This window comes from Poromitra crassiceps (genome assembly GCF_964638095.1).
Source record: "Poromitra crassiceps genome assembly, chromosome: 15".
In the NCBI taxonomy this organism is placed as follows: Eukaryota; Metazoa; Chordata; class Actinopteri; order Beryciformes; family Melamphaidae; genus Poromitra; species Poromitra crassiceps.
The window spans coordinates 11,616,956-11,638,361 of record NC_139634.1 but is presented as its reverse complement, the minus strand read 5'-3'; the positions used below and the strand labels follow the sequence as shown (position 1 = coordinate 11,638,361).

General features: G+C 43.5%; 1 protein-coding gene across 2 annotated transcripts in view; it reads right to left on the bottom strand.

The window, feature by feature from the left end:
* The window catches only part of pdgfc (platelet derived growth factor c), a gene marked incomplete at its 5' end in the record, with an annotated part of 56,318 nt that overhangs the window by 18,328 nt on the left and 16,584 nt on the right, over positions 1-21,406 (bottom strand). For both annotated transcript variants that reach the window (XM_083652081.1, XM_083652082.1), the window contains one exon: positions 1,935-2,127. In XM_083652081.1, the coding sequence (XP_083508207.1) occupies positions 1,935-2,127 (193 nt within the window). The remainder of the gene's footprint in view (positions 1-1,934; positions 2,128-21,406) is intronic.

Sequence of the window (21,406 nt, the reverse complement as noted above, 5' to 3'; positions counted from 1 at the left end):
ATAAAGCTTATAGCTCTTTCTTTCTTTCTTTCTTTCTTTCTTTCTTTCTTTCTTTCTTTCTTTCTTTCTTTCTTTCTTTCTTTCTTTCTTTCTTCATTCAATCTTTCCTTTGCCCCTCTCTGCCTTCCTTTTCCCTCCCCCCCGTCTTTTCTTCTCTTCATCCCTCCTTCCTTTCTTACAGCTACATTTTAATGCCTGCAGCAGTAGGATAAGATTAAATTCTATGATTGCCAACATTACCAGCAGCCTCTCTTTTTATTATTGCAGTATATGAGTGGAAAGTCCCTCCGCCTCCGAGTGATTGATTGGTTTTCCTGAGACAGGAAACAGAAAGAGCCAAAGCACCTTTACTGTATCTCACTCATCCCATCAAAATCACTTCATTGTTCAATGAGAACAAATGTACAGGAATTTGTATTTGTGACACTGGTGCATATAGACCCTTTTCACGGGGGCCATTTTGTGTCGAAAAGGCAGAATAAACACAGGTGCGAGCAAAACACTAGTGAGGCTTTCCAAATTCCAATCATGGAAGTTTGAAACCCTCATTAGTGTTTTGCTTGCACCTGTGTTTACCCTGCCTTTTCGACACAAAATGGCCCCCGTGAGAAGGGTCTATTGACAGATACACAATCAGATCCACCTTTATGTTATTAATAACCCTAATAATAATAATAATAATAATAATAATAATAATAAAATAAATTAATTTGTCGACTAAATGTTTCTCAGAATGCAATTATCATGCTGCTGACTTTGTATTTGTTTTTCATGGACTTGTGTCTGCCAATAAAGCTGATTGAATACTACTACTACAACTACTACTACTACTACTAATAATTCATGTAACTTGTAAGGTGCTTTTCAATGACGCAAAGACACTGAAACCCAAAGACGCTGACGAAGACGCTGTGTTCCTCATGGTTAACTTCCCAAGTGATACACACGCTGATCTAGTATTGTCATCATAGATCTGAACCATTATGGAGCTGGCTGTCATTCACCTTGTCAACCATTAGGGGGCTCTCCAGGAATGAGTAGTGAGGTCACCCTCCCCCCATGCTCCTCTCCACCACACCTCTCCACCAGCAGAGCACTGAGCATAATGCACAGAGGCTCAATCGATCGTCGGGCCTCGGGATCCCCCCGTTTCAAATTAATGGCAACAGAGACAAAGCAAGGCGCTAATTGAAATCGGGCCTCTAAATAAAGAAGACGATCTATGTGGGTGTGTGATTATATGTATGTGTGTGTGTGTGTGTGTGTGTGTGTGTGTGTGTGTGTGTGTGTGTGTGTGTGTGTGTGTGTGATCGGTCTTTCGACCGATCACGTGCACGACCAAAAACATGGACTAAATCAGTCAAATATGCCGGCCTGCGCCACATCGTCATGGCATCTTGGGTGAAACAAATCACTCGGCTGCTGGGGTTTCAATATTCACCGGCCACCACCACAGCAGAGACCAGAGGCAATTTCACAAATGGCCACACTTTGACTCTAAATCTTTAAAAATGGACCACAAGACAGCCAGCTAGGACACACATCTTTACCCCGAGCGAAGCACGCGGCCAGCATGACAACTGGGGAAGCCGGGAGCCCTCCTTCTGATGAGAGCTGGCCAGGCAAGCAGAGAGACACACTGCACATTACTACGACTACTGCTGTAGGAGGTGAGTCTTCACCTGGCTTTGATGGCACTGCACACTTGCAATGAATAGATATACAGAGCCATGTATAGAAGAGTCGCGACATCTCCATTCACTCCAATATAATGAACCAGTTTTTCACTCTCAAGAGTTCCAAGAAGTAGTAGAAGTAGTAATAGATTCAAACTGATACATAGCCCAAGCTTGGGCATTAAGCAAGTACTGTAGCATGGTCAATGTCTTGATTATTACCTAGGGTTTTGATAAAGAGTCTATATGTGTTCTTACTTGCATATTCCATCTTCGGGGTCCTCCAGACCAAAATTCTCATCAAAGGTAAGCTGGATCCTCATGCTGCTGGTGGCCACTAGTCTCCAGACCAGCACAGTATTCCTGGGATAGGTGTGTGGGAAGTCTGGGCTTTGGACCATTCCCTCTCCGGACACTGTTATGATCTTCTCCTGCTGGGAATCTTGCACTCCTACAAGAGGGAACAAACGGGGGGGATGTCAAGCTTTCCTCAAGCAGCATTGGAGCGCAATTTAGCTAACTGAAGTGTTATAGTTCAAGCCCCATGGTTTACTTGAGAACTTCTCTATCTATATCTATATCTATATCTATATCTATATCTATATCTATATATATATACAGTATATATAAAAGGGAGCTAGGGCTCTGTTTGTTTGTCTGTCTGTCCCACTGATGACATTATCATTGATGTCATTCACTCACTCACTCACATACACACACACACACACGCACGCACGCACAAAGTCCCAGTGGTGATGTCATCAGTGATGTCATAAATTGTGACATAATCAGTGATGTCAGAGGCATTGTGACATCATCAGTGATGTCATAGGCATTGTGACATCATCATTGATGTCATAAGAGGTTGTGATGTCATCAGTGATGTCATAGAAGCAGGTGTGACATCATCAGTGATGTCATAAGAGTCCCACTGATGATGTCATAAGAGCAAAATCGAGTCCCAGGGGCAGACACTGAAAGAAGTGGGAGTCTGGCTTCAGACCCCCGTCTTCAGCCATGGACAGCTGTATGTTGCCAGCTCCAGGACAGGTGATCCAGCATCCCTGAAGTATGCCATCAAGGAGCAGCCAGGGCGAGGCCGTCCAGTAGCCGAGCTGCAGGGCAGGCGAGGCCGCGCAGCGGGCGAGCCTAGGCCGCAGCTAAAAGGAAAACACACCCTCTGCCCACTGGATTGATGCTCTCTTAGTAGTTTATTTAGCAACATTTTGCCCTTAAACAAACACTGACACATCCAGCTCCTGTCTGAACACTTTAGCATTCTTACACTAAACTGGGAACAAACATGTCAGACAAATTATTATACAATGCTGCTGAAATGCACCTGCATCTTCTCCTTGGGCTGTCTTTGAATGACCTTTAGATCTGCACGTAACACCCACCCACACACTCTTAGACACACACACACACACACACACACACACACACACACACACACACACACACACACATGCACTTATGCCCTAAGAGCAGGTGGCTTTAGGGTGGTGCGGGTAGAAGAGGTGACCCAGTGAGTGGCTCTGTGCACGACCTCTGACCTCAACCCATCCAGACTACAAGACTGATTTTACGCCGTCGGCTCAAAATTATAGATCCGTTGAGAGAAATAATAATAATGTGTGCATTTGTAGCAATAAAGGCTGGTGCACGATAGCATCTAGTATAGCATGTTTATCATTATATTGTTGTCAGACTGTGACACCATGGTATTTATAATAAAAAAAAAATAGCATGGCTGAGATGATTGGTATTGTTAGTGTTATTCTGACAGTATTTTTCAAAATGATAAGAGCACCTTCTTGCTTCCTGTCACTAAGAGGATGCTAGGGTGCTACATATCCTCCCTCCACCTCCCTGGCACCTTTTTTCCCCTCTGGCTTTTTAAGACGAAGAACAAGTTGGGAGAGATTTCTCCATAGGCCTGTCACTCCTGCGAGCAAGACTCTGAAATGTCTGATCTATTCCATGCTGTTATTTATTATGCCGTGATGAAAACGTGGCATTATTTTAAAGAACTTATAATGCTGATGCTAAGAAAACAAAAATTGATCCAGCCCTTCCCCAGCTCAGTCTCAATTTGTTCCAGCAGTATGTCTCTGTGTCTGTGTCTGTCCCTCGCTCTGATGATCATTCAGTATTCATGAGCCAATTCAAAATGTCTCGCTGTCACAGGAAGCAGCGGGGGACTAATGTGCTCGGAGACGGACCGCGCTTCGGGAAGTTTGTTAGTGCATTAGACGCATGAGTAACCATGTCCCCCCGGTGGAGTTGGTATGGACGCATTTACATTCAAAACACATTTTGAACTTGATTACTCTTTATTTTGCCATAAATGCGAGTGAGGCGTGTGAGTCATGGCCCCAGCAGCAATGATTCACTGTGAGTTCATTTGCTTTCAATAGAAACACAAACACAGGCATGCTAAGTTTGCGCCATGTGCCGACCCTGGGCAATCTCAAATAACGCCTCCATACCAAGTTTGAGTGGCTCGGGATGGTTCCAAGGACAACATCTCATCAGACCCAGGGAGTGGTCACCCCCAAAACAAGGCAAGAGAGAATCCGACCCAAGCTGGATCGTGTCAACGTTTCAATAGCAATACCAGCTCTGATCATCCAAATTGAACGCAACAGTTTGACAATGAGTACTGAATGAAAGAAAAGAGTCAAGTATTTTCTGTTTTGGTAGAGGTAGAATAAGACCATGCTCAATTGATTTCCTCTCAGTTAAAATTTCAATAACACAGGGGAAAACTTGAATTTCTAATTGTAACAAAGGAACACTTTGATCTAGTTTCTATAGCGTGAAACCAGTACCCATGCTAAAATGGTATGGTATGTTTTGATAACTGCTCCCAGATCCAAACCACCTTTTATCTACTCTTATCCCGACATTTATAGTATATCAAGATGTAACTTGAGGACAGCCTGGCGTTTGCTCCTGGCACGGGCCGCGACTCCCATCTATCAAAAATATTAGCTATAGATAAAACAATGATGACACTGCTTTTTCCCCCCCAATAACAATTACATCAGATTGCAAATATCACTTTGATGTTTTCATTGAGGATTGGTGGGGAGCCAGGTGGGAACACGCTGAGTGACAGCGTGCCAGATGCAAAGAAAAACAAAGCGCAGCCATGACTTGTCAATGAACAGGCTCTCTTTCACAACTCTCAAGAGCTCAGCGTCCAATACAAGCTGTCTAACCAAATAAGGCCCGCCTTGTTTGGGCAAATCAAGCAGTTTCGCAAAAACGCACCCCTTGATGCAGACAGCAAAATGGACAGTTTATGCAGCATCTGATTGGACAGAAGATCCCTTCAAAGCCCCGTATACCATTGTCAGTGTTCCTCATTTCACAGACTAAAAGAACACCGTGATCCTATCCAAATAAATCCACCTGCCTCCTTGTTTCTTTGACGTCTCTGCAGAAAATGACTGCGGGTAGAAAAAAAGAGCTGATTGCTCTTCTAATCTGTGGTTGCAAGTAGCGGCAGCACACCGAGTCTGATTGACTGTTTTTTGTCTCCATTTGCTGGCTCAGGAGGAAACAAGCCGATATAGCTTTTCATGCTATTACCGCCTGGCCTTCCATCACAATGACATGTTTTTAATTACATCCCTATTACAGTGGGCTCCCACGTATAGGCTCATAAAGTACATAATGATTAATGTGGAATAATATGTGATTGGTTAATACATGGCCCGGCCTGTATGTATGTACGCTTATACTGCATGTGAGACAGTAAGCATGCATATGGTTTTAATATACAGTACAGTAAGTGGCCCCCACCAAAACCAGGAAAACCCCTTAAGAAAACACTTATTATAAATAGATGCATGCTTTTTAGGAGCCGTTGCTGAGCATAATTCCTTGGGAAAAAAATCAGTTAAATGTTGAGTGGAATGCCTCCCTTTATTAAGGCTGTAATTAAGGAGAGAAAGGAAAACCGGAGCTTTCTTCTGCAGAGAAAGGGGGGAAGGGGGAAGAGGCCTTGACATGAATGAAAGACTTAGGCCCTGATGAAAAGCGATCCCAGAGACCTGCATGGATGGAATCATACTTTAATCCAAAAAGTCTGCATATATCCCGTTTAATCCGTACGCACTCATCGCAAGTAATTGCAGTAGGTGGGGGGAACAATGTGTTTGCATTCCTCTCCGGGGGACCGGGTCTTACTGCGCCGGGTTCAAAACATGAACTATCTAAGTGAATCTTTGCCGTAGGTCCTTTTGTTCACTTGCATCAAAGCAGAACCTCCTTAAGAGTGCGCTCCTTAAGAAGACTTTTGTTGAGAACCTCTATTAGATTAGCACAAGATTCCCGTAAGGTCACAAATAAGCCGGCGCAACTATTGAAACTCTGCCTTCTATTTTCCCCGACGCATTTGATGATGATTTCTTATACAACACGGCCTTTTCATATTTCTCTCCTTTTAGCTTTCCCACTGATAGCCGCCGCGGTGCCCACTCCCCCCCCCCCCCCCCCTCACCTATAGCGCTCACTGTACTGCAGTGGTTCCCAAACTTAGGGTCGCGACCCTAAGTGGGGTCGCCTGGAATTCAAATAGGGTCGCCTGAAATGTCTTTCTTTTCTTTTTTTCTTACACCACACACAATTTAATATTACCGAAGATTATTAGGGTCACTTGCGATTTATTTATTTTAAGTTTTGAGTTTAAAGTGATAATCTCTAAGATTTCAGCATTGTTCTATTGGGTGACACCTATGGCAGTGGGTGGTAATTGCAGGTGAAATCCAAACTGTAATGTCACATAATGTCACTACTGTATACTGCAAAGGCTTAGACCATATGGAAAGTTTGTAATTTATAAGATGAACTGGGTTAGGGCATTTACAAGCTTATAGCTTCAGCCCTAACCTTTTTGGCCAGCATCGTATGTTTGCTTTGTTTTGCATGTTTGTTTTTTTGTGACGTGGCGCGAAATAAACTTTATTCATTCATTCATTCATTCATTCATTCATTCATTCATTCATTCATTCATTCATTCAAATGGACATAGCCTCAATCAACATTGTGAGTGACCTTTTTTTTTAATTATTCAAAGTTACTGTCAGAATTGTGAGAAAAAAGCCAGCATTGTTAGATTAAAAAAAGAATTCTCAGATTAAAGCCAGAATTCTGCAGGGGAAAAGAAGCATAATGTGACATCACTGACGACGTCACTCATGATATTATCGATGGTCTACCAGAATTTGAAATGTCTCGGGTCCCTAGATTTTTGTGACGTCAAAATAGGGTCACAAGCCAAAAAGGTTTGGGAACCCCTGCTGCTGTACTGTCAAATGCACACACACACACACACACACACACTACCAGTCAGGTCTGACTCTGGGCGTAACTTTTGACTCGAAAATGACCTCACTCTCGGGGTTAACCAATGTCATGGGATGATCAGAGAAGCGCTCCCCCCCCCGAGTGAATTACCTCAAACATGACTTTTCCTTGACCCACTTTTTTCCTCTGTAAGGAAAGTAGAGACGACTATTAAGGGAGGAAGTGAGTCTGAATAAATAGGAGCCTATACAGTGCAGCCATTGTGCTTTGTTCACACGTTAGTGGCTGAACCATTCATGCTGTTAAACATTAACCTTTCACCTGCCGAAACAAAACCCAAGTGTGCGTGCACAGACCCATAGAGATGTAGATACTGTGTGAGAGCACACACAGGCATGCTATTACTACTACCGCTGCTGCTACTACTAATATTAATTATAAGTATATTAATGATAAGTGATCATAGCAATAGCAATAATTAGGGATGCACACGATATATCAGCAATCATATCGGTATCGGCTGATGAGCATTTTCATATTGAGAGGAAACAATGTGGTAAAATCTATGTTTTATGGGCTTTTGCAAATGTTTTGGAAATAAAAGGAAGACGTTACTTTTTCAAATTCACAGTGTTTTTACGTGTGTTTGTTCAGTATGTATTAATTAATACACAGGACAAGACGTTACTATCCCTTGTGCCAAAATCCGAGGAAAAACACATTTAGAAGCTCAATCCAGAATAAAACAAGCTAACAGGCTAACAAACTAATAAACAAGACACAAATCACCAGTTACCTACCCTAGCCAACAGCAGTATGAAGCATGTCATTGGGGTTTTCAAGTGGGCACCTTCCTTCACCGACGTTTCGTTAAGTTAGGCCCACGACACCTCAAGAAGGCTTAACGGTGTAATCCAGCGTCCTGGAAACACCCCCCTCCATGCTACCACCGCACAACTGCATATTACCTCACTATCTAAACCTAGCTATCCAGGTCGGTTCGGTATGACATTCCTGACTACACCACCACTGTCAATGATTCTTGTCATAGACTCTTGTTTTTATACAGATCACGTCGACATCTGTAAATATCTGTTATCGGCCACAAACAGCAACGTTGATATCGGTTATTTATCAGCCACAATTTTCCACCATTGCCATGGCTGTAATGGTGCCCCTGGAAACGAGCATCATCTGTACAGTATATGCCACCTCTCTTAACGGAGTTACAAATTATTAAGAAATATTAAATACAATAATGCATAAATAGTATAGCAACAAATAGCAACCTATAGTATGCAAACAAATAGTATGCATGCATACATTACATTCCTTGTCCCCCCCACACGTGCACGCACATGCACACACACACACACACACACATACACACACACGCACACACACACACACACACACACACACACACATGCGCACGCACACACGCACTCATATGGACATAAATCCACAGATGGATATTAATGCATGCATTAAGACAAGCTAGCAGAGATAAGCTAAGTGAAAACAGCCGCTCTCTTCATCGTTCCCATGGAACGGGAGCGGGAGGAATGAAGACCATTCACTCTGGCTCGGTGTTAGCCTCGCTAAATTCTCCCCTTCTCACATTAAATCATGACAATGTCCCACTACTGCAGCCCTGAAGCTTTGGAGTTGATCTTGCTAGTCATACCGCATGATGTAGTAGACACAACTTTGGCTTTTCTACTGCACAACCAGGAACATTTAACTCCAGGCCACAGCACCATTCAAGCCTGACAAAGAAAGAACTATTTCTGGCTGCTTTGAATGTGAGGTCAGAGCAGATTCTTTTAGAAGGGGTAAGGTCATTATTTTCCATTTCAATGGTCCTCCTGACTCAAAAAGTAATGCGTACCAAATTGGTATGGATCCCATGCCATAAGGGCCCTATCAAATGGGTATAGATTACATTAGCGTGGGGGTCGTATATTTGCCAAGTTGGCCAAATTATTATTTTCACACATTATTATGGGCTAACGATTGGTCCAGCAGCAGCAGCAGCAGCAGCAGTGTTCTCCCAACAACTTCACACGTCAAGGATAACCAATCACGACAGCCCGTTTCCTCTCCGATAAGCCGCAGCCGCCGCGTTGTGACACTAAATCCAAATTGTTTTTAATTTCAGGCCCGTTTACCTGCTGATCAGAACCAATACAGGCCCCTGAGCGACAGCAGGGCCCGCGAGCCGGCTCTGGTCAGGTGATGAAACTGTACCCAACAATGAATTCCTCCGTTTAGGCTTTCGATGCAATCACTCGCACATCTGCTGCTTATTAGTGCCTGTGCAGTGGTTACTACAGGTGCAGTAAATTCCCCACCCCGCTTAGGATATTTATTGCCTCTGGGTTTACAGTCGGCCGCGCAAAAAGAGGCCGAAACACGCCATGGGAATCTTTCATGCCATTAAAAAAAATAATTTGGCTTGGTGGGACCCTTCTGTAGTCATTCAATCTGCCAGGCATATGCTTCCTGGTATCAGAGCAAACAGGAAGCATGACGGGTTTGACACCCCCAAATTCCCCGCAGAGGTGAGGAGGGGCAGAAAGATAGCCAGAGAGCTTGGTGATGTACAGATGACTCAGCAAAAAAACAAAGTCACTTTAGATACACTATATACATACATAGCACTTTGCCTTTGCACTGTATGTGAAGTGCTTTAATTGCCTAAAGCATACACCCAGCTTCTGTCCAGGCTGCTGGTCTCTCTTTAAACAAGCACGTAAACATGATGTAGTTCCACCCTTGGGTCAGTCCCATTCATTGACAATGCAGCCCCCTAAGGGCATAAAGTCAAAATTAGTGTGTGTCTAACACTGACTAATGAACAGAGGGACAAAAATCGATCCATAGCGCCCCCTTTGGAGAAGATGGTACAATGAGACAGCACCCAGAGACAACAATCCACCCCTAATTAAAAAGCAAGCAAGAGAGAAAGGAGCACACCTATTGGTGGATTTCTACAGGGAAAGGTCATTAATCTGAATACCATTCTGTGTTATGGTTTGGGATTTTTATTTTGGTGAAATTCATATATAATGTTGACATGCACAGTAAGCACATCATGAAGATCTGAAGGTGGCGGACTTATTAGCAAGACAAAGTGTGGAAAAAATGATTTCCCAAGATGCACTGCAACAAAATGGCATACGAGCATACTTTTTTGCTGCCTTCTAGCCAGCTTGAACGGCAGTAAGTGTCACATTTAATACAACTCCATACTCTGATTATGTTCCTTGGGTTGTGTTTAGTAAGTGTACTTCTACATTTCTGGCTCTCTGATCCTGTGATTAAGTCCACATGGTTCTCTCAGGTTCTCATGTCTTTTTTCAATGTGTGTGTACTGCGTCCAGCTGCCCCCTAGTGGCACAGAGTCAGAGGACAGAGGAACGGAGACTGATCCATTTTGGGCGAGGGAAAAAAAAACAAGACCTGGAGGCTGATATCAAAGCCAATACAGTTTTGATTGACAGCATCAGGCATCAACCCTATGGCCTTTTCTTATCTCAACACATTGATTAGAGAGACCATCCCCACGGCAAAATACAATGTGTGTCCATCAACAGCCATGTGACCTGCTGAAGTGCCCTTGAGCAAGACAATGAACTTTGTAGGTCAGACTGGAAAAAAGACTATTGGCACTCTTCTTCAATAAAATCAGCTAAATATCTATCATCTAAAACACACATAAGTGTTAATCTTCCCAGCTGGTTCCACTGGCACGCTACACAATATAGCACCGGTTGGACATGGTGCGTCACTCTTGCAGTCAACCTAATCAGCATCTGATGCATCCTCTAAAACGCCCAGTGTTCTTTTGCTTTGGACCAGTACTTTGACTTTTAGATATTCTATCAAATGTGTCATGGATGGAAGACATGCAGGAAGGCAGATTGAGACCCATTAAGTCCTTTTAAGGCAAAGCTGGGTCAAACAGTAATGGTGTTTGCAGACGCCACGGGAAGCCTCAGGGTTCATTTCCTCTCAATGCTTATTTCATGTGTGTTTTACAGAGAGACTTTCATATGCTGATATACTCTGGAGATTACGCGACATTACTTTGTGAGCTGAGTGAGTACAGCTCTCCATCCAGTCCATTCTGTCTTCCCCACTCCCTCTCTCAGCAACAGGTGGGTGATCATCACCACCTCTTCAAGCTCCTTGAGTGCAGGGTTCAAAGGTCACGTGAAGGTGGAATCTAAGCCACAGCACTTAGAGGGCTGAACCTCTCCAGGATCAGCTGTGCTGCAATATAATAATAAGATAGGTTATTGATCGCTGTAATGAAACGCTCTTGTCTCTTGCCTCCCCCATCTCAGAAGGTCTCAGGGAGGTCAGAACAGGCGGTGTGGATGACGTAGTGCGTTGCTCAAGGACACCTCAGCAGGGCCGATGTTTGCCGACTCGGGTGCTTGAACCTGGGTTTTCCAGTTGAAGGGTGGTCTCTCTAAACCTGCGCCACCTAACCGGGGCCAGGAAGGATGTCTGTTGGCACCTACTGCTGAAGCATGGCCAAACATCTGCAGATCATATCAGGTGGCCCAACCTGACACCACACTGAGTGTGTGTGTGTGTGTGTGTGTGTGTGTGTGTGTGTGTGTGTGTGTGCGTGTGTGTGTGTGTGTGTGTGTGTGTGTGTGTGTGTGCGTGCGTGCGTGCGTGCGTTTGTGTGTGTGTGTGTGTGTGCGTGTGTGTGTGTGTGTGTGTGTGTGTGTGTGTGTGTGTGTGTGTGTGTGTGTGTGTGTGTGAAAGTAAGTGAAAGTAAGGAGAGTGATTGATTGTGGGGGAGCAGTTGATACAAACTTAAGTTTGAGTTTCAGAGTTTCTCAATAAACTTGACTAACTCTCTAGATTCCTCTCTCTCTCTCTCTCTCTCTCTCTCTCTCTCTCTCTCTCTCTCTCTCTCTCTCTCTCTCTCTCTCTCTCTCTCTCTCTCTCTCTCTCTCTCTCTCTGTCATATTCTATCTGCAACTCTCCTCCACACAGAAACTCCAGCAGGAGATGTGCTTTGTAGTCATGATGAACTGATGCAAACTGCTGAGTTTCTATATAACAGTATATCTCATATCGGTAAGAACTCTTGGCTTAGGTGATAACAATAGACTGCAGTGCTGCAGTGGAAGACAGCAGATTATTCCATTTGAAAACTGGTAAATCAAATAGCATTCACAATGAAATATTAAACGCCATCAATTATAAGAGCGCTGAACAGCTGGAAACACCTCTCACTGCAGATTGCACTGCGTTTTACCTTTGCAAGGTAATAATGTCACAAAATACTGGCGAATTAATAACTTAAAGGAAGAGTTCCCCCAAAAATGAAAATTCTGTCATCATCTACTAAATGAAACACAGGTGAAATGTGTTAGTCCATACAACACACAGGGAGGGTGCCAGCACAACTTCATAGCACCTTTCTCCAAAAACAACTGATGAAGTTATAATACCATTATAACTAAAGTGCGGGAACAAGGCCATGCCACAACCAACCACTCATTCAATCATTCAATCAGTCAATCCCTCACCCCATCTGGATTCAGTCATTTGCTCCACCTACATATACGCCCCCAAACCAAGATCCTGTCTCGCTCTCGTCTCAGTCCAAACTCATCCCTCCCACTCAACCCCTTCATCTTCCATCTCAGCTTAGGAACCACCCGGGATAAGATGGAGCCATGAAGACCACGAAGAGCTTCCATCGCCGAGGCAGTTCCCCCAACCAGGGTCTCATTCCCTGGTTCCTTGAGACACCTACTCATACTTCCTTTCAAGTCATCCCTTCCCCTCATCCCTTCCCCTCCCCTCCTCCTAATCAACTATTAATCTATTGTGGCTTGGTCATAGTTAGTGAAATGTCAATTGGGACCTTCTTCAGAGATCCAAAACAAAAACAGCCAAACCATCACACTCAATAGAAAGACCTAAACACCATTATGTGTTGCAAATAAATCAGATGTACCGTAATTTCCACACTATAAGCCGCACCGGAGTATAAGCCGCAGCAGCAAAATTGCCTGTTTGTTACATATATAAGCCGCACCGGACTATAAGCCGCAGGTGTTTTAATGTTTTTTTTTTTTTTTTTTTAATTGTGTTTTAATGTTTAATTACCATATGTAAGGGTTCATGCACAGAGGGGATTGTCGGGAAAGAGATGGCTGTTTGAGGAAGCTCCCATTTATTAACATTTCAACAAAACAACATAACACAACACCACCTGTGTTTTTTTTTACAGTGCACACAGTGTCCGCGGTGTGGTGAAAAGAGGGCAAGAGAGGAAATTAAAACAGAAGTGGATTTATAGTTAGAAAGAGTGCTAAAGAAGAGAGAATTCCGTTTTTTTTTTTTTTTTTCCCCGAAAAAATCCATAGATAAGCCGCACCGTTATATAAGCCGCAGGGCCAAAAAACGGGGAAAAAGCCGCGGCTTATAGTCCGAAATTTACGGTAGTTCAGGTTTGCACTAAATGATGGTGTAAAGGTGGGTCTTTTTGGAACTCCGAAGAATTGGTCCCCACTGACTTCAGTTGTTTTGGAGAAGGCTGCAATGGAATTGTGCTGGCAACCTCATGAACATCACCTGTGCTTCTTTAATAGAGTGATTCATATGGAAGAATTACTGTCTGCAAAGGGAGCTTAAACTGTGTTCACAGTGGCTACAAAGCCATTAAAATCCAAAACCAACTGTAAATCCCTGCATAAAAAAATAGCATGTGTCGAAATATAACATAATCCAAAAGAAGGCTTTCAATCTCACCACAGATTTTCAATCATTGCTGTGAAATGCACCACTAACGTAACAACGCAGAGTGATATCTGAGAAACGATGACTAAATGTGATAAGGTCCTCCAAAGCCACCTCGGCGGGCTGTTAATGTGAGCGAATGCAGGAGTGCGCGGTCTCATGTGCTCCAGTGTGAAAAGGAGACACACCAAAGCTAAATTGAAGTCTTTCGACACCTCCGGCAGTGACTAAAAGCACCACACAAGGGCTCCTCCTCAGGTTACAATGCTCCTCCGGCCCTGAATCACTTCTCCCAGCCTCTTATTAGAGCCAGCACTTGTGTTTGACGACCTAAAAAAAAGGAAGATTGTGTGACAGTCCTTTCACTAGCGAGTGTTGACCTTCTGGCATTCTGCCTGATGTGACAGTCCTTTCACTAGCGAGTGTTGACCTTCTGGCATTCTGCCTGATTCAGACACCATATCGCCACCAAAATCAGGGTTGAAATGGAGGGTAAACCATCAACTAAAATGAAAATATTTACAATTTAAATTCATAAACTGTGACATCTTTTTATATAGATAAATGTCTGTTTTGCTATACTTTACTGTATGTAATACAATAGTGTTTCAACCTAGTTCATGAAAGCATTTTACATTTTCTTTTTTTGTTTAAATGTGTTGTTTTTGCAGCAGGAAGTGATGGTTTTGGGTTTCGGGCAGCAGCAACAGCGGTTACTGGGAATAGATAGAAGAAGAACTGGCTTCATGGCTGAACAAAGAAAGACAAGAGCGCCAGCTACACAGAAACTCAATGAATCAACAGAAATGTCAAAGAAAAAGGCGTTGGCATTCTAGTCCAAGTGAACTCTGGGAAGTGTAGTGCAGGACCACCACAGGAATGACCCTTTAGCTAACCTTGCCAGGCAGCTGCATTCACGCGAGATCACGTTCACATGACAAACCGATCTTGCCACGCTCCAATCTATTGGTTTGAACCCAAATCACCAGTGGTTCACAGTCACACACGTGTGCCTGTGATCGACGTGATAGGCAGATGGATCATCCAATCACCTGCCAGGTATTTTCTTTAAAGTGCCTGCCCTTTGAATCAGTTTCCAGAGCGACTCGTTCCCAGATGGTTATGTGAAAACAAGCCATCTGGCAGCATCAGGTTTAACCTTTAGCACCAAAGATGTTGCAAAGAAATGAGCAAATATTTTGGATTACCAAACAAGGGCAATATTCTAGAAAGAAGCGTCTAAGTTAGGCTACATGAAAATCAAGTAAAATAGAAATAAATACATGAATAAATATGTAAGTTCTTAAGATTTTTGCAACACAGCCATATTACCGTAATCAGCGAATCAACGGTAGCTGAATGGAACAGATGTGGTATATAGGTAATACTATAGGTACTATAGGTAATACTATAGGTATTTTTTCTTTGTCAAATTCTAATCGAGGCCTGCATTGGTGCAGGTGGCCCGCACATCAACCTTCATTTCCCTGTCAGCCGTCAAACTCTGAATCAATATCAAAGTTGATCCTTGTTCTGTGGAGAGCTTGATAGTTTGACAAAAATAAATGGGTTGGGAGATGTTTCTCACAACACTGGAAGACAGGCATAACCTCTCCGTCTGGCCGGGAACCAGGCGTTGACAGATGAACCATGTCTTTTTTAAACTTCTCTCCACAGCTGCGGACGGCTGCTCCAGGCTCCTTTGTAGTCACATCTGCGCGCCGGACAGCTGGGATCTTTGGAGAAAACTACAGTTTGATCTGCTGGGCGAGCCAGATTGGAAGACAGCTTTGCCTTTTTACCAGCTCCAGATACTCCTATTAAGACTGATTAGACATACAGGTTTCGCAATGGAAGCAGCAGGAGGGATTGATAGTCCATCACAGTTCCACTTTGTAGCTCAGCTTGGCTCCGAGACAGAATCACTCAAATCTACAATGAAGAAAGAGCTCGGGGATGGGTCAATAATGTCTTTAACTAATCACTTCTAAATTGAGCTGGGACTCCACAACTCTGCGCTGGAATCTCAGCTAAGGCTTAGGTTGCATCTTGGATAAAGGCCACATTCACACACACACACACACATGTGTGTGAATGTGGCACGCACGCGCGCGCGCATGCACGCACGCACGCACGCACGCACGCACACACACACACACACACACACACACACACACACACACACACACACACACACACACACACACACACACACACACACACACACACACACACACACACCGAGTGAGCTTTGTCTTCACACGTCGTCCTCTCCTTCTACCATTAGTGTAATCTTAGCTTAAATGCAGAAAATCCAACGCGACTCACTTTCTGGCATACTTCAATAACGTCATGCCCTTGAAAACATAAACTGTAGCTATTAAGCAACAGCCATCAACAGCACATCAGCAGCCTAGACTCAAAGTCAACAGAAAAAACACATACTGGAGAATGAAAATAAAAGGCTGGAGTTGATTTCATCTATTCGGGACGTAGAAAAACAGCTTCTGAACAACCGTGTAATAAGCGTGGAGCTATGCGAGCAAATCTGGGTAAAGATTTTAAAGATCTGATGAGATTTTCAGCTGTGGCAAATTGAATGATTAATCCAAAGGCAGCAGACAAGGAGAAAAGGAGCAAAGGAACATTTGAATTGTGACTTGTTTTATGGTCTCTGGCTTCCGCCTGTCATCAGAGATTCTCCTCCACATGCATATTGATTTCTTTAAGAGGGTTCCTCCTGGATCTCTAATTACTGACACCACACCAAGCCCCGCCCCCCCGACCCCCGTGACCTTTTGGCCCAGCTGTCCATAGAAGTGGAAATTAAAGTATATTGTTTTCAACTCCCATTTAGCCAGGGATGGTTTGCAACAAAGTAACATCCTGTTTCACACTCACATAGATAGAAGCCTAGCTGTTTCCCCCCACTCCAACCCACGGTGTTTTGCTCTGCTCAAGGGCACCATGATAGCAGGTGTTGAAGGGGGGTGGGGGGGGGGGGGGGCGGGGGTGTTATGTCTCACTCATTCATTACCCTCGACACAGATTTCTACTTGTACCGGTGACCCTAATAAAAATACGACCCCTTCCCCAAAAGTGAGTCAGTCTGCTGCTTTCCGTCGCAAGTGCCAAATGCAAATCCGTGCCAAATCCAGGGGACGGATGTCTGTGCGTATAGCGCACATCCCATCCTAACACGTCGCCAAAGGGTTGTCTTTGCTAAACCCTGCAAGTTTCTACCTGGATCGTCAGAGTTGACATGAGCGGTAATTTGAGGATTACGAAATGGGAAAGTTGATGTTTGTGAGGGGAAATGTCTTTAGGTGAGGGCAGTCACTTTGTGTCTGCAGGTTCATTCCCATAAGAGGGGAATACAATTATTCTATAATTGCACCGTTGCTCATAGCGCTGCTCTCTCTATGGATCCATTCATCCAAGGGTTTCCGAAGGATTTGTAGTTTAATCACTATGGCAACATTATTTAGACAAATACATCGATTTTGAACAGCAGTTACAGTACTACCATCAAGACTATATGAAGCTGAAATCTTTTGAAGCATTACTGTACCTCGATCATCTCATCCTGTCCCCACTGAATCATATTTCAATCATGAGAGACTCGTAATATAATTTTAACAAACTTTATTGAATCAGAATAGACAGTTTGAGTATGGCGTATGACTCCATGATGTGACGCTCCTCTTGCTTATGAGAGAGGGGCGTCAGTGCTGTATGAGATAGGACATCCCCCCCTGTTTCCAACAGGAGTCATAACATTGGTGGTGATCTGGGGAGGTGGTGGGATGAAGCTTCTTGCTCTGGAGATGCTGGATGAATGCGTGATGCTGACACGAGGTGAGTGATGACTGCACAAGTGTGATTTAAGCTGTGGTGATGGGGGCTTTATATAGTACCAGGAGAAGGGCATTTATGATGTCGTAACTGACGTCATTTGGGCAACTGACGTCACACTGCAAAGGTGACGTCATGGAGAAGGTGACGTCGGAGATGGAGACGTCATTTAGTGACGTCATTTGGGCTGAGGGTTATGACAGCATGGGGTGCTCTATTAATGCCTTATTTGGTCTTCCATGATTGAACTACAGTCTGCGACTACACTCTGTCTTCTCTGCTCTAACTGCACACACACAAAAAGGGTGAAACAAAAAGAAGAAAAAAAGTATTGACTTAGCTTTTGGCTAGCAGTAGCTACTATCAAACATATTCACTTCATGGTCAAAATAATATTGTAAGGGCACTGTGGCTTCTTTGACCCTTACACTTCTTTCTCATTTCCCACTGGCTCCCAATTAAGCAACGAATTGACTTTCAAATATTACTGCTTGCCTGCGAATCAGTAAATGGCCAGGGTCCAGCATATACTTCCCCATGAGCCCTCCAAAACACTTAGGTCAGCTGGGTCTGGACTATTAACCGTTCCAATGTAAATATATGTGCACGCTTTATGTACCGTATGTACAATAGAACTTCGATTCTTTTATACTGTAACACTCTTACTGATTTTATAATCTTGCACCCCACTCTAAATTTCAGTATTCAGAAACTCTCTTTTTTGTTACTTTTATCTATTTACTTTTATCTTATCCATCTCTGTTTTGATCTCTCTCTCTTTTTTTTTAATCATGTAGCATTTGAGTTGCCCTGTGTACAAATTGTGCTTATATAAATAAACTTGACTTGAACTTGACTACGGTAGGTTGCTTGTAATTGTGGTGATCTAGGAACCAGCATTTATGCAGCCTAATAATCAGGTAATAGAACTAATTTACTCTTATATCAAATGACCACACCTCACTGCAAGCAACTCAAATAAAAACTATAGTAGCTATAATATGTAATAAGTATGTAATAATGATTTAGATAGATATAAACACACTTAAGCTATTGCTGTAGAACGTTGGCTTGCACCTTATCCACTTTACGGCATGTAAACGTGAGGCGTTAGTGCCTTCCTGCACATGGTAAACTTTATTAACTCCATTTAAGCCCCTGACCTACAATTAACCCTATGTGAACTTCAACCTACCTTTACATTAACCCTATGTGAACTAGAACCCACCTTTACATTAACCCTTTGTGAACTTCAACCCACCTTGACACCCGGGCCATGCACCAACACACATACATCATTCACTATGACTATGACTATGACTCATATCTGTGGGGGACTGGTGTCATGTGACCGAGGTGAGTGGCTCTCATTGGGTGAATGGCTTGACAAATGACAAAGAGGTGGTTAAAAGCTTAAACACTCAGCATCCAGTTTGCCTGTTTAATAGGCCGGGCTGCACGGCTCATTGAGCCTGCGACTGACAGCCATTCGTCAAACGGCTTCCCAGCGCTCTCGCCTCCTCCTCACTCATAAAAACCCTCGTGCGTCACCTTGCCTCCGCACATAACGTGCCCGCGAGGCAAACCTTATCGGGGAAAGATCATCAAGACATGGAGATACACTCACAGTCACGCACAGCTTTATACGGTATTTATCTTTAGAAACAATGAATATTCATGCAGCTGCATTTACGGAACAATAGCTGTCTAATTACCTCCCAAGATGAATGCTTACAGTGTATGAAACAGATGTCTCTCTTACTGATGCACTTTTGGAAGTGGATAATATGTGCATCTGGGTGAAATACTAACTACTTTCTTCTAATGCTGAGCTCTTCTCGAGAGGTGATTGAGGACAGCGACCCCCACGTTACCCCCCTTCCATGGAGAGACAGTTACAAGCCTGAAGCTATGGTAGCAATTAACTGTCAAAAACAACAACACGGGACACAGCTACAACGACCAAAATCATCTCTTTGGAGAATTCTCATTTGCCTCAACATTTCAGATGGGAGCAGTAATTAAATCCATATGCAATGTTACTTACATAGAGACGCTGTGTGATCCCTGTAGTGCTCGACTGTCCTAAAGGCTGAAACTGATTGTCTTGTTGACCGGTTCTGAAAAACATCCTGGGGGATTGTCTGTGTATCTGTGTGTGCAGAGCTCAGAAGGAGGCATCTTTTAGGACAAAAAGTTATGCGAGGACTCCGTAAAAAATGGAATACAATTCATATTGCCTTAAGAAAATACAAGACGGATCCATTATAGTTCTGTCGTGATATATTATTCCCCGTTCTGAATGGAAGAGACAAGCAGAGCTTTGTGAGACTGATTATTAGAGCCATACCACTGCAAAGACTTGATTCACTCAATATGGTAATCTTCATGTCGAGAGAATTTCCATTCCAAAATACCATAAATCCATTTGGGAAGAGTGAAAAAACATAAGTTGAAGTCCATCATTCAATATCTCCAGCATATATTGGGTCCAATTGTTAGAATTGTGTCAACCAAAGTCTAAATTCAGCCGGTAGCCTCAAATCATCATTTGTTGCATTCCCCCCCCACTATCAATCTTTTTTTAGGGATCCCCCCCCCCCCCCCCAATTGTGATTATCGTATTTTGGAATTAAACTCCTCTCTCTCATAAATTGTCTTGTTTTAAAGCCACAGGACGCCATTATTTTTGAATGCAATTTACGGAGGGATTTCATTATTAAGATTTGTATTGCTGGACAAGATATTTGGACAAGAAATGCTTGTGTTATGGCCATTTCCCCCCAGGCCTCAGACAGTGCTATCCTGAAATGTAATGGCATGTCAGAAATCTAATCATTTTAATATATGCAGCTGGATGAAACTAATATAGATTTCAACCGAGCCATTCTCAGCAAAAGGAGGAAACATTTTTGTATCAGTAAATAATCCTTGGCAATAAAAGTTTGATGGATTGACGCTACTCAGCATAATGGAAACGTTGGCACCGGACGGAGCGGCGAAGAATTCTTCACGTCCAACGCGCATCGTGCATACAAGACATGTCAATGATCTGCCTCAGGAAATCCATCACCGCCGAGCGTCTGATCGCATTGAAACCTGCGCCAGAAAACAAGCCAACTCAGTGACCCGCTTGTAAATCTCCACTAAGGCCTGTCAACAGGAGTGAAGGGAGACAAAGTGAAGAACTAACTTTGGCTGCCAGGGCCCGGAATGAAAGATGGACTTTGACAAATAGAGCAGCGCAATGACAGATCTGCCTTGTCATTGGCGTCTCATTAGTTGGCGCGGTTCCGGGGCCGTTTTAAAGCCGCCGTGTGTAAAAGCTCTAATTAGAAACAGCTGAACAGATGTGAGATGCCGAGAAAGAAGGGGGAGGGGCGGGGCTTAACACCTTTGCCGCTAACTGCTTGGTAACCTGTCATTTACTCCTGTTACAGAGGCACTCAGTCCTGTTACAGAGGCTCTCAGTCTCTCTGTATTAACGGGTTGGTAACCTGTCATTTACTCCTGTTACAGAGGCACTCAGTCTCTCTGTATTAACTGCTTGGTAACCTGTCATTTACTCCTGTTACAGAGGCTCTCAGTCTCTCTGTATTAACTGCTTGCTAACCTGTCATACTACTGTTACAGAGGCACTCAGTCTCTCTGTATTAACGGGTTGGTAACCTGTCATACTCCTGTTACGAGGCTCTCAGTCTCTCTGTATTAACTGCTTGCTAACCTGTCATACTCCTGTTACAAAGGATCTCAGTCTCTCTGTATTAACGGGTTGGTAA